Here is a 20,826-nt window from a genome sequence, read left to right as displayed (position 1 = left end):
GCATTACTTCCAAAATGATCATCTGAATGTTTTTCTAACGCAAAATGTTTTAGAGGAAATTTCTTAGGCTTGGTTTCATGAAGAATATGTGAATCTGTATTACATTCTGATTTGAAATCTCAGGATACCTTGGGAAATTGAAATTCTGAATGGTAGCTGACCTTAGCTGCAGCTATAGTTTTGCAGCGATGAGCTCTGACTTCACAGACCAGGCCAACAGAAGCAGGGACAGTCCTCTTCCTGAAAGCATTTTTCTAAGGCCTATACTCTTTCTGTAAAAGAACGAACTTTTCAAAAATAACAGGTGGCAGAACAAAGCCAGGTGAGGGAAACTGACTGTCAGCAACAAGCCTACAGGTCATTCCATTCCCCACTAACAATTTGCTCCCTGTTGAGGACAGTGGTGAAAATTCAACTATTAGTGATCTTTTTACGTCCAAAGCTTTCATTTTAAAGGCAAAAAAGAATAAAGGAAAATAAATAATGGCCATTTACTGGGTTCAGCTCTAGTATCTAGTTCTTTAGTCCTAAAATATTAAAAGAGTTTGCCTCCAGTTGCCTTCTCACAACCGGTTTTGTCTCGAGCTCACCTCCTTTCACTTCATCCAGAAACTTCAGCTCCAAATGAAAGAAAACTCACTGAGTTGTGTGAAGCATGCAAAGGCTTTTCCAAGTGCAAAATGCACTTGTTCAAGCGAACTACTATTTCTACAGGAATAGACATATTGGTAAATTATTTTTTACAGGATTGGAAAGATTTGCTTGTTATTTTAGGTGTCCTATAAACACATGAATGACAAACAGGGACTATTTGTGACCCTACCTGATAAAAACTGTGTGATGAGTGGGCAGCAATCTTGCTTGTTATTTTTCAGCCCTAGAGGATCAAAACTCTATGAAATGTATAGTGTTGTTGGGACCAATGAGATTTTTTTCCTCTGAAAGAATGCTGGGTACACACTACAGCCAGAAGCTATGATTGCAGCATGCTGCAGAAGGCTGCAGACCTCCAGACGTTTGGGTTTCCATAATGGAGAAGTGACACAAAAAGAAGGACAATGCAAGAATTGCTGAGGCGTATTTTATGGTTTTATCTTACATGGGAAGACAAAAATTTCTTCCTAGCCTTAAGTAAATTCTTAATTAAGCCACACAGGTGGGATGAATCAGGAGCAGCCTATGCTGCCAAGCTGCTCTGAAGGACTGACTTTGGTTGCTGGGAGGAAAATGGCATGGAGGCGGCCAACAGGCAGGCACTTGCAACTCTATCTACAGCCACAGACAGGCCAAAAAAAGGGTCTGTTCGTGTAAACAAAGACCAGAGCTTTTAAAAATACATTAAAATTTACACTCATCATTCTCATGCAGGCCACAGCAAAAGGCTGGTGCAGACTGCATCCTTCTCCGTGCTACAAAATCCCAAACCACTGCAGTCGCTAGTACAGCCACATTCACAGGCAAATGTAAATGCAGGCATTATTTTGAAGACTCTTGGCCAGGAATTTTGCTCTCAAAGCATTGGGCTTTACTGCTTTAATTGAGTAGAGAGTTTAAAAGGCTCCAGGACGCTGAAAAGCCAGACAGTCAGCCATGTGTTTTTCTGGTGCCCTAGCCAGGCTGGCTTTGCTGCAGGTTTTTCTCAGTTCTGTCCAGGTCATGCCAACAGTGACTGTCTTCTCAAGAAAATAGTTGCTGTGGTTTACAAAAAAATTAGTGTTTTGTTTGAACAAGCCATGTGTCAGCACTTCTATTACATGTGACTAGAGGTTCACAATCATAAATAAATTAGGACAAATCACATTCAGCATTGCAACAGCTATTCATGAGAAAACTTCAGCCATGTTTAAATGTGTTTAATATAAACAAGTTTAACTGACGCTGTCAGTCTTGACTGCTCATTCTGTTGTCTTATTTTTTTGTTTTTACTGTATTCAAATTTCAGTCACAGGACTGTTTAGAGACATGTACCAGGCCCTAAAGGATGTACTGGCACTCTGAAAGACAGAAGAAATTTTATGACTTAAAGAAAAATTTTAATCCCTCTTACAGAGCAGAGACAGAAAGGAGGGGATGCTACATGGGGGTCTGAAAGCTACCTCTGTTTTAGAGACCTGGTACAATTCAGCATTAAACACCTCAACAGAGAACTGGAAAGGAACGTAACCACTCTTAGCTCAATGAGTCTGTCCTTCCTCATCTTCCACTGCTCATAATGAAGGAGGTACTTTCCCCTCAGAGTATCCATAATCCAAACACGAATTACTTTGCTTAGCCAAACCATCCTCAGCTGCTTACTTCTGCATTTTGTGCAGAATTTACATAGCAAACCCCACTGCAAAAGCTAGGCAAAGCAAACAATAGGTTCCTTGGTGGGGCTGGATAGTTCAACCATAATTATCCCTTAGTCTCTGCTCAGAAGACCACAACATTCCTTAAAACCAAAATCTTTAGAAAGTTTAATCTTTTCAAACTGGGAAGTAAGATATATGATAGCTGATAACTGTTTGCTCTTCCTTTTCAGTGTTCATTTAATTGAGTATAGAAATACAACCTATAGTCTCATGTGGAAAGTAAGGTTTTATTTCATTTTACTCCATCTATTCACTGACTTTGGTGGATCTTGTGCAAACACAGGAAAAATGTGTCCCATAGAAAAATGTATTGTCTCTGTGAGAGTTTGAACTTGTTAAGCCCTTTGTATTTTCAAAAATATTCTCTAGATAGTACAGGAGCTCTTTAAAAAGCCATGTCTCATACTACTTAGAAATGCAAAGGTCTGGACATTTTATCATGCTTTCATGGGACAAAAAAATAATGAGGATAAAGAACTGCAGGCATTGATTTGATTGACTGATTTTTTTTCTCAGGAGACAAACTCTAAAATGGCAGAGAACTAGCTGACAAAAGGCAGCCACCACGCATAGGCTAGAGCTGGCTGTGTTAGTGACACAGACAAACGCAGTGAGCCCGGGGCAGCTCTTTGTGACATTGGTGTTAGTCTGCTCACCCCCATTCTCTGCGGCACCAGGCACCTTAACCACATCTGTAGCCATTGTCATTAATTGCTGAGGGTCACCCTTAAAAACAAGGTATGGTGAAAGCCCACACATTGAAGATCCTCCTCTAGATACCAAACCCAATTACGATAAACCCTGTACTGCTGCTAGTGACACAAAGATAGACAGACCACCTACCGCGAGAAAAAGAAAAGGAGGTAACTACCCATGAAGGACAACATTTTGATGCTATGTACTACTAATTTCTTTCCAAAAATGAAAAAAACATACAATGAAGAACAGGTGGTGCAATCCAGCTGTGCTACTAATGCAGTAACAGTACTTACAGTTACCTGTAATTCTGGCATAATATCACGTACCTGTAAATGCTAAAATGTGTATTTCCTCAAACACCCTGTCTTCCTGGACTACGACATTCCAAGAATAACACATTCTTCCTAGGCCATCTTTATGAGAAGGCTCTCTCTTCAGTTTGGTGATTTTGGATAAACATCTGTTTACTCTATTGTCAGCTGAAAATAGACACAAAGACAGTTAGACCTGATGCACATCCAGTTGCCAAAAATGATCAAAATGTCAGCCCTACTAAGACCTGACTATCTGACATATGTTTCTTCGGGAGACAATGTATATTGCTTTCATTCCTATTCCTGCTACAGAGTGGGAAAGCACTGATGAGGTTAGTTAAATCCCATTCTGAGTGCAGTCACACTGAAAATGCTTGCTAAAGCACATCTGATTGCTCCTGTGCCAATGCCCTGGGGACAGGGGTGTGGGGGATGTTCCTCATTTGGCTTTCAGCCCAAGGGTACCTAGGAGATTTACTGGAGGAGATTAGAGACCTCCCCTCCCAGTACACCTCTTCCCGTTAGCATCAGGATCTTCACTGTGCCCTGACACAGCTGTGGATGAGTGGGGCACACCGTTTACTTTTCCTCCACAAGCTCACATAGAGCTGCCTTGCTCAGTGTGGCAGCAAAAAGTATCCACACCATCACACAGGCCCTCAGAGATCAAGAGTGGCAACATTCATATTTCATACTCCAACAAGAAAGTCTTCAGGAGACAGTGGATCTAAGGTGACAGCAGCGTGGCTGCGTCCCAAGGGAGGGAGAGCCCAGCACACAGCTGCATCTGCTCTCAGCTCCTTTGGCACCACTCCAACTCCCTGTTCTTCAAGTGACAAAACTGTGGAACTCTGTGATGAAACATGCATCTAAATAGAAAGCATGAAACATATTCTGACCACATGTGTTTGAGGTAAAAAGTGCTCTTGGTCAGAGGCGAGTTATCTTTAGCAATACAGCTGGTATTGCCCATATAACTTTATTCACTTTCTTCCTCATCTTGTTATTGCTAAACATTATCTTAGGATTATCTATATTATACCCCTGTCAGCTTGCTTGACTCTTGCCCAGTCTTCAAAGACAGTGAATAATCTGGTTTGTCGTATGGATACATCATGTAAGCAGAAACAGCATTGCCTAAGCACAGGAGGCACCAAAAAAATCCACTCAACTGTACTAACACAAGAGCGAGGAAACACTCAGTACCACAGGATGGAAAATATCCTGCCCTGCCAGGTCCATATAAGTATTGCATATTAAATAAAGTTTTACAAAACCTTCATTCTTATTCTAAACACTTCTGCAAGAGTCACTTAGTCTTGCCCACATTGCTGCTTTTCACACATTAAACTTCTTGGGAACCTGGGCTTGGGCTCTTCATGGGACTATACAATACTGACACTAACTTGCCTTTAGTACATCATACATTTAGTACAAAATTGAGTGACACTTCTGTGTGCTAAACTGTGAACTTTGCCTGTAAGTGGCAAATCAGCAAATTTCAAATGCAGTGTGTACTCTGCATTAACCCTAGTATGGACACATTTTCCCTGCACTAAAATCCTTTGCGCATTAACAGGTAACAGTCTCCTTAGACATATCAGCTACATGGATAAATCAGTTAGTGAGTCAGCATGGGAGGAAAGGTGGGAGTCACTATTACCACCACATGACACAACATGAGATGAACAGTGACTCGTGTCAAAACACGGCCAAGTGTGAAACCTGTATTCAGCAGAAGGCAGAGGTGGACCTCACACTGATTTCAAGGGGATCACCATTTCCCCTCTTGCACCTGCTAGAGTGCGTCTTGATCACAGGTGTCTTCTTGACTGTGAAATTCCTTTGAAGCCACTGGAAGGTCTGCATGGAGATGGGTTTCAACATCCAGTTTTCCCACAGATGCAATTCAGTGAGCACTTCATATGCAGAAGGGAAGCAGCAGTGTAAGAGAGAGCTAACTGACTTTGCTTAACTGATCTGTCACACTGGTATTTTAGAATACCATCTACGCAATCACGAAAATTTAATCTAAAAGAGACAATGCTGTGGTACAAAAAGTTTATTTAGTCACGATTTTGTAAACATATGAGGTAAATTAACGTTTACATCAACTTGTTTCTTACAGAATTTAATACACAAGGCACTTCTTTGCAGACAGCACTTTTAACTGTTCGCTGTTTTTATTGTTACTACAAGTTTCTGATGGCCCAGAAAACTTGTGTTGTCAGATTCTGTCATGTAAAAGACAAACATCTGGTAAGCAACAAGAAAGCTCTGAGTAAGCTTTCTTATGCTTTACAACCCTTTAACTGTGAGAAACAGTGTCAATGGGAATAGGAATCTGTTCTCCACCTTAAAATATGTTCACACATCTTGCATAACTCTTCAAGGACTGAAACTTCTGGAATTTGATAGGCTTCTTACAACAAACTTAAAATGCAAATCTATAATTTCTTTTTCACATCAGTGTTTTTTGCTTATGCAAATAGTCCTACTGCCTTTAACAGTCCTATTTGCAAGAGTAAAAATAACTTGCATGAAATTGTATTTGCAGGCTCAGAACCGTATTTTTGGCTATAAAGCAAAACATGTATCTTTTGCAAAATCTTGTACAGTGTAACAGTGCAGTGTTTCTCCACAAGTATTTTGTTTGGAATTTTAAAGCAGGCTGTAAATTTAGCTCTTAAAGGACATATGTCACAGCTAGTTTTTGTCATTGAACCTCTAAATACACAAGAAGGCATATCAATAATAATGAACTTTAGTTTATTTGGTAATAATTGAGAACATGATGAAAAGTATCTTTTCCATAGTGTGCTCCCTATATATCCAGCTCCCGTATTTTAAATATACAGAGAAAACTGATACTACAGATCAGTCATCAGGTTAAATTGTCTTTAATGGTACTGCCTTATGTCTGAAGAGTTCCTGTGTTATAGTAAGACATTTCTCTCTTAGTTTAACATATTGGCAGAGTCATTCTTTTACTTCTTATAAAATTGTAAACTTAGAAAACAGTTTATTTCATCCAAATGTGCAACCTGAAATCAAAAACTGAATGTAAACTTCAGAAAATCAAAATTACAAGAGCACACTTTTCACAAGAAAAATCAAAGTAAAACATTTGGAATTAAAAGAAAAAAACCCAGCCTGTTCAAATCCACAGTGTTAGTGCCTGTATTAAACAAAAAGACCTGGGGGCTCAACGCTCTGCTTCCGCAGACTGTTGTCACCCACATGAACTCAGTGGAATACAACAGTTTGTAGCAGCTGAGGAGATGGTCCCAATGACTAACCAAAAAGGGACCTAAGTACTGATCTGATTTTTAAAGCTTGCCTTAATTATTTTACTGATCCTACACTTACATATTCATACCAGAAAATAATCTCAAGAGCTGCAAAATGTCAGACATTTAATTAGCTCTAAATGCCTTGATGAACGACAAATACACTGAGCCAAAGCAACCCCTGGTACCACTTTACACACAACTAGCTTCCGAATTACACCAGAAAAGAACATAGTTCATCTGCTTTTTCAGTGCATGCTACCTGTTTTCAAGAAGCTATGATTTTTCAATGCCAGAATGGACCAACAAATTCAAGGAGCACTTTTTTATCTATGAAAAAAAAAAAAAAGATTGATTTTCATAGACAAAATATTTCACTTTATTAAAGGGAAGGTTCTAGCAAGCTGTCTTCATTTAATTCAAATACAAAGGGAAGAAATATGGGGGTTTAAATTGTCTGTACTTAATTTTCTTTTGTATTAACTGACAGCTGCACACATTAACAAAACCCACTGATAGAAAACAGATCAACTGTGTCCATGGCCAAGAAACTACTTTTAGCGTGTATTTGCAAAATTTTTATGAAAAAAGTACTAATGAAATCAGTGATTTGGAAAATATGCTTCATATAATCATTGTGGTCAGAATGGACCTCTGGAAGTCATCTAGCCAAGCCCCTTCGCTCCAAGCAGGGTTAACTAGTACCAGTCAGTTGACTTATTGCAAAAAGAGTAGCACATCATACACCTGGTAACTTGTTAAAAGAGTATCTTTTTTCAGTTTTTTCCTTTTCCACAGCTTACATCAGCATTTTCTTAACTCCAAGAGAGAGAACAATTTTCCCACAGTCAGTCTACTCAAAGAGCAAAAATTAGTGTTTGGGGTTTTTTCTTTCAGTTTGCTCAATATTAGGCATGATGCTGTTCTGACTTCTGCTTTTGCAATAACTTACCTACTGGTTTCATGTTAGCTGTCTGTATAAGATCTTTCAGGATTGTGGTTTGAACAGCCATATGACCAGGCTAAATCAACATATCATCTGCTACCAGTTCCCTCTTCGGAATTAATTGATGTGAAAGAGTAAATGACTTGGAAATTAGCAGATTATTTTTGCCAGCAGATCTGTTCTGCAAGTTAGTTGGTGTTTGTATGTATTTTCTAGAAATATGCTTTATTTATAGCATGTTGAATTCAGTGATCATTCATGAGTAAAGACTGAAGTACTCAAAATCGGCCACACCAATAAGATTTTTTTTCAACACGTCTGATTCTAGATGCGATGCAGCAACTAAAAGCAGTTGTAAGCACTAAGGGGGGGTTCTGCCAGAAAAGTTACCTGGGCTTAAATGAAGAAACAACTACCAGACTCCAAATGTAATTGCAGGTAACCAAGAAGCTTGATGCTGTATAATTAGTTACATGATGAAAAAACTTAAGCTGATCTTAAAAGCACAACCTGTGAAGTTGTAGCTTTGCTTTCTCAGACCAGTACTGCTTGGATGTGGAGGCTGCTCTGTCAGATTTCTCTTAGGAGTTGCAACAGAGTTACATTTCTCTCCTTGAGCTTGACCTAACAGGAAAAATGATCTTTTACAGCTTTCCAGTAGTTACTCTGCCTGAAAATACCATATATCCACAAAAGCACCCGAACTCTCTGCAGGTCTAACCTCACACATTAACTTGAAAAGGGCAGACTAGATATCACTCGATCCTAAGTTAAACCTATCTCTGTTATTATTTTTTATATACAATATGGATGCAATCCTGCAGGACACACTCTGTGAGGTCTGTACTAAAGTAAGGACTGCAGGAGCCCCATCAAACAAGTCAGTTTTGCTCTCAGGCACTGATATAAAAAAAGTGCATATTCCAGGTGGTCTGGTTTATATAAATACACTCCAGAGAGACTTTGACTTCATTCTTCAGAAGCACAAAAGGAAGGAAAATATAGCCCATGAATTCTGATGTACTAAAATACAGAGATGCATATTGCATTATTTCAGCAATATAATTACTTGGCATTTAGCAAAACTTACAAAACTGCTACTATAGATGCTAGTGAATCTAAAAATTTTGAGTGTTAAACTCTGCCTTTGTTTACATCTAGGCAACTTGATCAACTTTAGTCTGAGTTCAGCATAGTTGCGCGGATACAATATAAAGCAGGAGTTAGCTTTTAGCTTTCTTGTAGAAAGGTTTTTATGGCTTATAACAGAAAATTCACAAGAGCATGCCTGAAGCTGAACACCTAAAATTAAATATCTTTATTGTACTACTGTACATTGACTTTTAATGCAGTGTCTGCCCCCAAGATCAGTGGCAGAAGAAAGACTTCCCCTCACCTAGTTCACAACAAGCAGGTCAAGGAAGTCATAAGATAGCATGCCCAAGGGTTGCAGAACAGTGCTTCTGATCACGAGAAACTCTTTGTGTCTACTCAGAAAGCAGTAAAAATAAATCTTTGTTCTTGAGTGGTGGGAATATATTTTAACTGTTGAATAAAATAAACACATTCAGGAAAACATTTAACATCAGAAATAACTGGCAATTGTAACTACTTGCTACAGGGTGACTCTGTTCTGCCTGAGTAAGGACTGCACTGCCAGGTCAAATACTTTGAAGATGCAAAGGGCTATCCCAGTGTGTTTGACTGCTTTTCTTCAATTACATTACTTTTGCTCTATAGCAGCAATAGGACTGACTCCGAGCTTCACTTCTTTTGGCTTTTGCTTAGAACAGAAGTTGGGCCTAATCCTGCATTCCTTTTGTACTCCAACTCTCCCAAGCCTTATCAGGCATTCAAAATTCTGACTAATGTCTGTGAGAGTACTTGTTACAAAGGAATAAAGGACAGAGCCAGTTGTAAGGAAAGAACCAATTGTAAGGAAAGCTGCACCTTAGAAAAAAAATACCCAGTAGTTTCCTCCACCCATTTTTAAGAGAAACAGAATTTTCAAAAGCAGGATTTTAATATCTAAGGCCCCAAATCTACATTCCTTCTGGCTCCCAAAACTCCATGTAAATGTTAGTTTTGCTTGAATAAGGCCTGCAAGATCCATCCCCAAATCTTGCTCCTTGTTAAATTGAATGGAAATCCTGCAAGTGACTTCAGCAGGATCAGAACAGACCCTTCAGCCACTAGCATGTTGCCCAGATATTTTAGCCACCTTTTCTGCAATACAATATTGTCTAAATCTGTTTTCACTGACCTGTAAGACACTACAGATTGTTGTTAAAGGAAAGGGTAGAACACAACAGGAAATGATGTTGCTTTGGGAATTTTACCATTAGTACGTTTCTTTCCCCTTGCATTTTCTTGTAAGATCAAAGATCAAACTAAAATCATTAAGTACACAGTCAAGTAACTTTAAACCTACAGATCAAAATTATTCTCAAAATCTTCAAATACTTAAAAATATGCACTCAAGTTTACTTCTAAAAAGCATTTTTCCAACAAACTTAAGCTGATACCTAATAGTCTAAAATGCAGAGCTCTACTTTATCCCATTATTTGTCCATGGGCAACGTATGGGGCCACAATGTACTGAAGTCATAATCCTTGCTTTCTGAAGAGAAATTGTTCTGTGTAATAATTTCTGAGGTGTGGTTTAAATTCCTGTCCTCCTCTAAGCAATTTCAGAAGTCATCTAAAATTATAATCAAACATGCTCAAACATATTTGTGGGCTTAAAAACATGGTGTGATCATGGTTGGCAAACACTGGATAGAAGGTCAAACTGAACACTTCCTAACAGGTCAAGAGTAAAAAAAAAAAAAAAAATAATAGAAAGATGAACCTCAAAGATCTATTACAGGGGTTACCTAAACTTTGCCTGGCCGAGGACCACACTGGTGATTTGCCATGAGCACAAAGGCTTAATTAAGTCATGTTATATGGAAAAGACTGAGTCACCTTCAATATGGCAAGTTGGTCCGTAGAGATGACAGGTGCCAACAGGCAACATGCCACTTTGATGGTTGCCATAGGGCTGCATAAGATTTCAGAGGAGGAAAGTCAGTCATCGCATCCACTCATGTAGAGTTTATGTGAAAAAGGGTGGAAGTGAAGGCAAGGGCAAGAGGGAGATGACAACCAGGCACATGGCCACTAGGGGTATTAACATTTTTCTCAGATGAAAGTCAGTCTCAGGGCACATGACCAGCTATCATCACCACCTGTTATCTGTGCAGGCTTCCACTATGGCTGCCCTTGGAACATCTGCCATGGACATGAAGGAAAGTGGGACTGGTCCCCTGGCCCACGGGCTGTGCTTCGGCCACCCCTGACCTATTAGAAAATGTTGATATTTTTCCCCACTACAACTCACAGAGTGCAAAAACAGCAAGCGTCAAAGTTTGAAGCCCAGACCTTCCCACCCATGCCAGGCCTGGCCTCCCTGGGCAGTTCCCCTGCCCACTCTGCCTTCCATCACCTGCTCTTCTGAGCAGAGGCAACCACACTACACGGCCAGGTCATCTGACCTGGCTCTGCAGCTGCTCGACTTACTGGCCCTGCTCAAGCGCCGTGTGTCTACAAGCAGCGGTGGCTCATGCATCTCCACAGTGGTGCAGGCAGCTGAGACAGGCCGTTCCTCTGACAGCTCCACCTCACCCTCCACATCCCACTTGTTGCCACTCGCCCCGCTCAGGCTGGTGCTGCTGCCGCTGTTGGCGGCCGTAGTGGGTGGCCCAGCTGGGGGAGGAAGCAGCTGCTCCTGTGGCTCTTCCTGCTCAGGAAGGTGATGCCGGACACTGCTGGGGGTAGAGGAGCCTGTCGAGCTGGAGGGCACCTTCCCCTGCTGCTCAGCTGCCATGTTGATCCAGTTCTGCTCAGCTGCTAGGGCATTGCTGTTGCTGTTGAAGTAGTTGATAACGGCTGGTGTGGGCGTGGGGATGGGGGTCGGGATGGTGATGGGAGTGGAGATGGGTGTGGGAGTCACAGCATGGTGCCTCTCCTCAGGAACTGGTGGAGCAACAGGGTAGCCGGCCATGGAGGCCATGTTGGAGGGAGGCCGTGGTCTTGGAGCAGCCGCAGCATAGTATGGTGCCATGGTCACCGGGGCCAGCAGCGGTGTGACAGCACGGGTGTCAGGCAAAACAGGGGGGGGCATGGCTGTTGTTACCACCACAGGTGGTGCTGGTGGTGGCAAGGCAACAGGTTTGGACTCCCCTGTTACCATAACCGGTGTCATTGTTGCAACAGGCATCTCAAGGCTGTACCGGCTTGTCATGCCCTGTTTAAGCTTCTTCCAGCCCAAGTGATATATCTCAAGCATGTTTAGCAACAGGGAGACAGAGGCCACCACCAGCATGAAGATGATGAATATGGTCTTCTCAGTAGGCCTTGAGATGAAGCAGTCCACAGTGTGTGGGCAAGGTGAGCGGCTGCACTGGTAGACTGGCTTTAGCTCAAAGCCATATAGGAAGTACTGGCCCACAATGAAGCCCACCTCAAACAGTGTCTTGAAAATGATGTTGAAGACATAGGTACGGAGCAGAGCACCCCCCATACGGATTCTGCCACGTTCATCACGGATGGGGAGCTTCTCCTTCCCTCTTTTGCCAAGAGGATCCTTGACATTATTGCTGCCACCTCCACCACCACTGCCAGATGCTGCTGCTCCCGGGTAGTTGCTGTCTTTGATGCTTCCCTTCTTTTTCAGCTCTTCTTTCTCTTTCCTCTTCTCCTCCATGCGTACAATGTGCAGCACATGGCCCAGGTAGATGAGGGTTGGAGTGGAGACAAAAATGATCTGCAGCACCCAGAAGCGGATGTGAGAAATGGGGAAGGCTTTGTCATAGCAAACATTTTCACAACCAGGTTGCTGAGTGTTGCATGTAAAGTCCGACTGCTCATCTCCCCAGACCTCCTCAGCAGCAGCCCCCAGCACCAGTATCCTGAAGATAAACAGTACTGTCAGCCAAACCTTGCCAATAACCGTGGAGTGCTCCTGCGCATTCTCTAACAGTCTCCCCAGAAAGCTCCAGTCACCCATTGTTTCAGATTTCTAACCTACAATAAGAACATTAGAGCAATTAGAGCAATGTTAAAAAAAAAAAAATCTTGTCAATACAAAATGCCAGGGCAGAACAGGTTGATCCTCAACAAATAAAATTTCCTAAGTGCACTTCCATTTGCAGAATATTGCACACTTATGTTAAGAACTACGTAACCCTGTGACCATGCAGCCATGGATTTTGGTGAGCACAGAAATGGGATGTTCAGTGCTTTCACCTAGCCAATACAGGTTTAAGTGTCTATACACAACAGGCAAGAAAGATTCATAACTAGAATTTCTACAAGATTTAAGTATTTTAAAAACATGATTTTGCTTCTTCCTCCACCTGAAATGCTTCTAACTGTTCTTGCTTATTTTTAGAAAAGAACAGATGGAAATTGGTTCAATTAAATAGAATATTCCTACTATTTATGTGACTGCACTTGTATCAGTGTGATACAAAGTTTGCCTAACTCTAATAATTTGTTACCGGGACTTATTTACTCCAGCATTCTGGAAGTTAGTAATGTCCCAGGTCTCTGCTATTTTCATAGCAGAAAATATTCACTGAAAAATAATTACTCAAAACCTATGGAATTTACAGTTTAATTTTGGAATGTCTACACCACCACCAAGCATGTTCTCAAAGCCTAGTCACGTTTCAGTTCATTTCTAAAAGGAGAGAATTATCAAAGTAACTTCAAATATTGGGAAGAATGAGAAATTCTGAGAGGAATGGTGGAAAGGTTTCTGTGCCATTTCCCCTACTGTCCTGCCACTTGGTGTTACTGAACCACACGTCCTGCAACACTATTAAAAAAAAAACAAAACAAACACCACCACCACAACAAAACCACAAAAACTCAAGGACACTTCAGCAAGCATGGGCAGAAATTTTCTTGAGAAATAAAATTATATCCTATGACTTTAGTTCTTGACAAACAACTAGTATATATTCTCCGTAGTTTCCACCGATTAATGCATGATGGGCTTCCCATGTCCAATTCTAGGCAGTGACACAAGTTCTGATTTGGAAAGGCTTAAAGTACAAGTTTTTTTTAAGATCAGATTCCTCACAAGCTGCCTTCAATCGAGAAACAAGCTATTATATCTGCTGTTATCACTTCTGTTATCCTTGGCCTGTTCCTAACAGGTATATATGTAAGAATATTGGAATATGTGTAAGAAGTACATTTCATTCTCCTAATGGACCCACTTATATATTTTATATGCCAACCTTCAACTGAATACAAAATACAAAACTCTATTTTCAGCTGACTTCAACACCTTCAGAAATATTTATAATGCAAATGTAACAATTTGCATGCAAAAAACGCTATCAGAAAAAATCCTCTTGTTTAAAAATCTCACAATATTTTATAAATACAACTGAATTACTTCACTCTTTTTGTTTTCATACTTCTTGTCCAAATACCCGTGTATCTTACAATTCCCAAGCAGAAGAGAGACATTCGTTGTTACAGGCAGGAATTTACCACTGAGAAAATATATTCTTCTGTATTATAACTACTGTGATTTCCAACAATGATGTCACCATTTTTCCAGAGGATGCATTTCCAAAGTCTGCACTGAAACACTTTCAGGCTTTTAGTTAAGGCAATTAAAGAAATTAAAGTTATTTAAGCTACTTTTTTAAGAATTTGATTTTACTATGAGGCAATGAAATATCTGTAACTGCAGAACAGTATACTTTCACACAAAAAGCAACACCACAACCATTAGTATTTTGCATTTTTGTAAGTCCTGGAATACTAGTTCACTTTTTATCCCCACAAAGTTAATTCAACAAAAACTCTCCCTAAAAAAAATAAAATAGATCTTTGATACTCTACAAAAACACATTCCCTTGAATATAATTGAATTATTTTCCCAGCATGGAACATTTAACTGCAAATGACAGTACGAACAATGAAACACTGATTATTAATGTCCCTGGTCCTAAAACAATTTTAAATATTTTTTTTAAAATGTTAAGATATTTTATTTCCTAATCTTGAGAGGTATTAATTTTTAAGGTAATAATGAATTAATTTTGTATCTTTTTAACTCAAAACCATTTGAAGATATACTCAGTTTAGCTCGACCTTTGGATAGAACTGTCATTTGTGAATGTTCAGATTTTGAGTAGGAAAATGCAGGAACAGCAAAATGAATAATGCGATACTTGATGGACTAAAGAAGTTTAGCATAACTCTAACTTCAGTATTTCATTTCTCTGCTATCCTTTGAATTGTTCTGTGCCTCTCGGCTCAGTTCTCTCTGCCTTCACTCTTTTGTTTTCTATGCAGATCAAGCAAAATAGGCGGCTCAGATAATAAGCAGTCTTTTACACTTTGTTCCTTTGTTACTAATACTTGTAATAGAACGTTTATCAATGGGCAAAAGTTTGCATTAAATCTGCTTTAATTCATTAATTATGGTCTATTTTCAGCATGGCTGCTAATACCCTTGTGTCCAATGGCACAGAGACCGCACACTGTTCTTTATAAAGACAGGTATTACCTTCTATGGTTCCAAAAAATGAAGTTGATCTGCCCCCATGAAAAATTATAACCCCTACGCTGTAAGGTGAAGAGGTAGCATTTTTTTCCCTCCCTATAGGTACACTGTAGTGATTCTCTTATTGAGATCAAGAAGCGATGCCGACTACAATGAAAAGCAGGATTCCTTGTGCTTTTCTGAAGAACTATCTAGTAATTAATGAAATAAGAAAAATAGTGATTTCTAAAAAGGAAAGATGACAAATAATACCATCTAAGTTATTCTCAATCATTCTCTATTCACTAATACTACTGAAGATGTTTTTTTCTTTTGACTACAGGTCAACAATGCCCAGGCTAAGATAATTTAGGACACCAAAGATGTGACAAGATACATTTCTCAAAGGATACACTTCAAAAAACTATTCAAATGCTTACACTAATTAAAATATTTTTGCGTATCAGCATGTGCAAATTCATCCTGTACGCAAAGAAAAAGTGTTTAAGCAGTAAGCAGGTGCTTCACAGCATCTTAACTGCACAAAGGTGAAAACCTCAGAGTTCATCTTGATATGAATAGCGGCAATCATTGCCTTTACTACAAATTTGTATTACCTATAGTACACATATAGTACCTATATACAGGAAGGACATAATTTCCAAGGGCAATGCAGAGATACGTAGCTCCACTGGCTGGAGTGTTCTCAGAAATCCATGTCCTCATACCTTTCTTCAAAGTCAATACATTCTTCAGTGAGTAATTTTTAAAGCCAAAGCACCTCATCCAAAAATCACATCCACAATTTTAAAGCAGTGCCTTGATACAAATAATCATTATATGACATAAAACAAACCAGGAGGCTCACAGAGCTCACAGAATATTTGAGTTGCCACCACTAGGTTCAACAATAAAATATCTCAATCTAAATTTAAACAGACACAGCTCAATATTTTAGGCGAGAAGAATTGCAAGCTTACTTTTGTAGTATTACATAAACTTCAGCTGTACAGTAGTACTTTCAGTGCTGCTGAAATAGAGAGCTAGGCAACTGTTAAGACCTAATCTTACATATGGATTGCAAAGAGAAACATTTTTTTCTTTCTGTGCTTGGAAAAATTGCAGATTGAGAAATTAAACATCTTTATCTGTATTTCTTTATATTCATGTGGAAATACCCGCCAGGGAATGACAGAGAATCTGTCTCAGAAACCAGTCTAATTCAACAGTATGAAAAACAAGGACTGCATGAACGTTGGGATCATTTTATAAGAACTGGGAGTCACATATAATTTGTGTCACTTAGAAAATTATTCCTCTGAGACAAATACTGAAAAATGGGCGGTTCACAAAAACTGGCACAGCATTCCGTTTAAGAATCAATGTTGTGCTATTAATTACTATGTTTAGCACATGCACAAATATACTTTGTGGATGGGGGGTGTGTGTATGTTTGTGCGTGTGTGACAAAGAGAACAAGCAAGAAAGAGAATAAATTTTAAAAGCTGTGATGTCATATATATCCCTCTACAGGAAAAAAAAAACAATTACCATGTGGCATCTCTAAACTTGCTAATTATTATTTCTATTTCTATTTCTGATGATGTCACCAAAGAGGTTCATCAGTATGTACCAAGTGTGTGAAATACAATATTTTAATTATTCATAATTTTACTCATACACAGAATAAGAGAACCATTTAGGTCAGAAAAGACGTTCATATGTTTATGTATTTATACACATATGCACACATATACACACATAAATAACTACACAGCTATACTACAGTACCAGATTATGACATCTGGTGTATTTATGATTTTATTATGCTGGTATATGTAAAAAATTTCCCTTAGCAATTATTTAGAAATGTAACAGATGTACTTGTCTGAATACTATATCTTAAATTCAGTCCATATTTTATTTCATTTCTCATGACAGCCTAAAATCTTGGGATTTAGGTTTTTATCTTCAAAATTATCTAGATTTTTTTAAACCAGTATGAGAAAATAATGCTGTTAAAAGAGAAAACAACTTACAATATTTCCTTTGGTTTTGCACTAAACAATCAGGCATCTCCATTACTACCAGATTTTTAACTCTGCTAATTTAAATACAATAAAAGTAGTCATGCTGCACAAAGTCCGTAGCATGACCATGTCATTCCAAAGTGGCAGATATGCAATAAGCTACTATAATTTCCAATGAAACCTAATGGTATTTGTTCACGTACATATATATGAAACACAGTGGTGGGTGTTTTATAATTCACAATGGAGGTTTCAAAATTCACTTTATAAATGTTTAAATGAGGACTTGAAAACACCCTTCTTCTTGCTCAGCGTCGTACTTTCAGACACATCTATTATCGCTTTCATTGTATTTTAAACACTTGTTAAAAATTAATTCCTTAGTTGATCTTATTATTACCTTAAACTTACTTTAGTGCTATGGAGCCGTCTCCTTAAATCCCAGGCAAAACTTCTCTTGACTTCTTCTTGACTTCACTTGGCCTCTGAGTGAAAGTTTGGCCTGAGTAAAGGAAAAGTGCAAGGAGCACAGGGCTGAGCCCAGGAGAAGAGCTACACCCCACCTGTTAAACTCCTCTGTTCCCTGGTGTAATAAAGCCTTGCTCTGATTAGCTACTCACAGGAGAAAAACAGGAACAAAAAGTAACCCCTTTTCTCCCCCAGAATACTCAAATGCCACCTTAGACCTCTACATTGGAATTAAAAGACAGTGACTTACCAATGAAACTCTGAAAGGTGTGAAGGGTGTGGAGCTACCAGGGGACTATGGAATAGCTGTCGAACATGAGGGCAACGGTCCCCGCATCCCGAGTGAGTGAAGCATGAATGAGACAGATCTGTCAGGTGCCCACATACGATCAGCCACACAGATCTAAAAACTGCACAGTAAGGAGTGTCCCGCCCCCTGCCCCAGATATACAAAGGCAAGAGGAGCCTTTCTGGCATTCAGAGACTCAAGACCCTTTTTCACTGCAGAGCAGCACGTACCCCAACTGACAAGTATCAGTCTGAGGGGACTTCAGGCAAGTTACAGCAATTGCAAGGGAGATGGTGCTATACACCCTGTTCAAACTTCTTAAAGTACACTTTTGTCTTATGGAAACCATTTAAATCGTTTTCTAGTTTAGTTCTAAAATGTTCCAGTAGGATTTTCACTTCTCCCTTCAAATTTCCCCTTAAAAAGAAACTAGTAGCTCTGGCTACTCAGTTCAATTCCTTCCTTGTATCTACGCCAGTGTCCTTAAAGACCTAACATACTTTCAGGATTCCTAGTAACATTTTAGGCTTATGTGATTTCTTCAGTGAGTCAGCAACAAACACAATACTTTTCTGATATTTTTTGCTGACAGGGAAAAAACCCAAATGAAACAACTTTTCTTGCTTATAACATTGGCAAACTTTTGCTTAATCAAGCCATAAATATCTTCCAAAGAATATTTAAATACTTTGCATCCCTTGTGAGTCCTAAGTGAGTAACTGGGATGTTTTTGGTAACACTCAGACCAAAGATGTGACCAGAGTGAGGTACAAGCCTAGTCAAAGCAAGGAGGCCACCCCCACATTTTCCCCACCATCAGGACAAAGCATAAGGGCCCAGTAACTCAGAGCTCAGCTCAATAAACCCCAGAACCACCTTGGGTTACACTAGTGAACTCCATCATTCTGTGTGGCACCACTTACAAGCCATTCTGCCTCTGCTTTATATTTAGGATTTCACTTTACTCCAAGCTTTTTCACTCCAAGTAAAATTGGCTTGAAACGCACATCAATGTTCAAACGTTAGTGGCAACCCTTAAGGAAGAAGTTATATGCCATCACACATGCACACTTCGTGGGCAACGGCCACAACAATCGCAGATAGACATGATATTTGGCGCTTCCCCCTCCGCTGCATTTTCTGAGGTGTTTTGTGAGGTTTGGACACTTTCCCCTGCCACACCAGGCTCACTTTATGAGTCCCACCCGCAAGCACATCCTGCCTGCAGATGGTTCCTTCGGTGTTGCAGGAACAGCGGACACACACCGGGGTCCCTCAGGGAGGCATTTAAAGCAGTTAAGGCCCTTTCTACTATTCCTCCTCAGCAGGACACAAGCAGAGCTCGGCCTCGCCCTGCCCCTCCCTGGCGCCCAGCCCAGGGCCGAGGGGCACGGCCAGCGGGCAGAGGCCCCAGGCAGCCTCCCGCCCCCGGTGCGGCTCTAGGGCTGCCCGCGGCCACGTCCCCCGGCGGCGTCCCCTCCCCGGGCTGCGCCCCCGCGCCCTGCAGCCGTCTGCCGGGCGGCGCAGCCCGGGCTCGCTCTACTTACGCTTGGCGGGAGCAAGGCTATTTTAAGCAGCAAAAGCTTAACTCGTTCAGAAGAGTCCAGACAGAGTTGGCGCATAGCTTATGTAGTTGGGGGGGGGGGAGCCCCCAAACTTTGCTCGGGCTATGGAAAAAAGCGGCGGAGGGGGGTGCGGGGGCGGGGCGGGACGCGCCGGGAGGCCGGTGCCCAGCGCCCTACCTGCTGCCTCTGCTGGCAACGCGCCCCGCGGGCGGCCGGCCGCCCACAGCCCGCCCGTGGCACGGCACCGCTGCGGCCTCCCCTGCAGGCATCGGGCACCCGTCCCTCCCTCTCTCCCCTCCCCCTGCCCGCCTCCCACAGCAGCGCCTCCGGCCGCACGAGGCTGCGGGCCGGTAGCTGCGTCTCCTCGCTCGGGAAGCTCCGACAGGAGCGGCCGGCCCGCCTGCCCGGCTCTGCGCGGCTTTTAAAACGTGGCCACTGCGCAGGCAGTCCCTCCTCTCTCGCGGGCCTGGGTGGGATTTCCTGAGAAACACACAGTTTCTTCCTCCGAGAGGATAAAAGCGTAAGAAACCCCTCCCCGCCGGGGCTTCCCGCAGGCGGCGCGGCGGGAGCCTCCCGCTCCCCCTCGGGAACCGGCGGCCGCGGCGGCCCGCGGAGGCGCCGTGTGGCGGGGGCACGGCTGCGGGCGGGGGCACGGCTGCGGGCGGCGGCGCTGGACCTCGCGCCCGGCACGGCGCTGCCGCGAGGACAACGCGCGTCCGGCGCGGAGGCGGCCCGCCCGCTCACACGCGCTCTCTCACGCGGCCGAGCGGCGCCCCCAAGTGGCCGCCGCGGCGCCCCTCTCGCGCGCCTGCCGTTGGCGGGCTTCTCCGCACGGCTCGCCAGAGCCGCCTGGCTTCGGCGGAGTTCACTACGGCTTCCTCAGTCCCGCTGGGTCTGAAAGGGGAGCATCCCACCTGGATCCATCAGCTGTTAGACAGATCTTAAAGAAAAAAGATGTATAAAACCCCCAAGCAACTAAAAGTTCTTCGCCGAAAGAAGTTGGTTGGTTGTTTTTTTTCCTGAGGGCCTGTGTGCAGAACCCCACAGTGTTGGAAGAAGGGTTCACCGGAGTCAAGAAGTCGCTCAATATGAGTTATGCATCTTGCTCAACTTTATTAGTTTCTAACACTACTTATATAGAACCGATACACATGCATATTCGTAAAGCAGAAATAGAATTGGTTAGTAGTCTCTAAACACGCGCGGTTCTCACACCCCTAATTACCATGACTAAAATAAGCATTCTACCCATGTAGCTAACTGTGTTGCTGTGCTTCAGCCTTGTAGTTTGTTACTCCCTATATTCCCATACCGGTCCCTAT

At 41.6% G+C, this 20,826-nt stretch overlaps 1 protein-coding gene across 6 annotated transcripts; it reads right to left on the bottom strand.

The window, feature by feature from the left end:
- Positions 1-5,411: 5,411 nt before the first annotated feature.
- On the bottom strand, positions 5,412-19,803 carry GJA3 (gap junction protein alpha 3). 6 transcript variants are annotated; one of them, XM_027789049.2, is made up of 3 exons: positions 17,901-19,802; positions 17,594-17,684; positions 5,412-12,667 (listed from the first exon to the last, which is right to left on the bottom strand). In XM_027789049.2, exon 3 carries the CDS (start codon positions 12,648-12,650, stop codon positions 11,115-11,117), a length of 1,536 nt encoding a protein of 511 aa, XP_027644850.1. In that variant the 5' UTR covers positions 12,651-12,667; positions 17,594-17,684; positions 17,901-19,802; the 3' UTR covers positions 5,412-11,114. The 6 variants fall into 6 exon arrangements, with proteins under 6 accessions (XP_027644850.1, XP_027644844.1, XP_055658439.1 ...); XM_027789043.2 differs by having other exon boundaries at positions 19,487-19,802; XM_055802464.1 differs by having other exon boundaries at positions 5,412-12,552; positions 19,682-19,797.
- Positions 19,804-20,826: the final 1,023 nt, after the last annotated feature.

Source organism: Falco peregrinus, chromosome 4 (assembly GCF_023634155.1).
Source record: "Falco peregrinus isolate bFalPer1 chromosome 4, bFalPer1.pri, whole genome shotgun sequence".
Lineage (NCBI taxonomy): Eukaryota > Metazoa > Chordata > Aves > Falconiformes > Falconidae > Falco > Falco peregrinus.
The sequence above is the reverse complement of the archived record's forward strand: the minus strand, read 5'-3'. Positions and strand labels throughout refer to the sequence as shown.

Excerpts from the sequence above, each read along its gene's own strand:
- GJA3 (XM_027789051.2), bottom strand. The coding sequence starts at position 12,650 with ATGGGTGACTGGAGCTTTCTGGGGAGACTGTTAGAGAATGCGCAGGAG.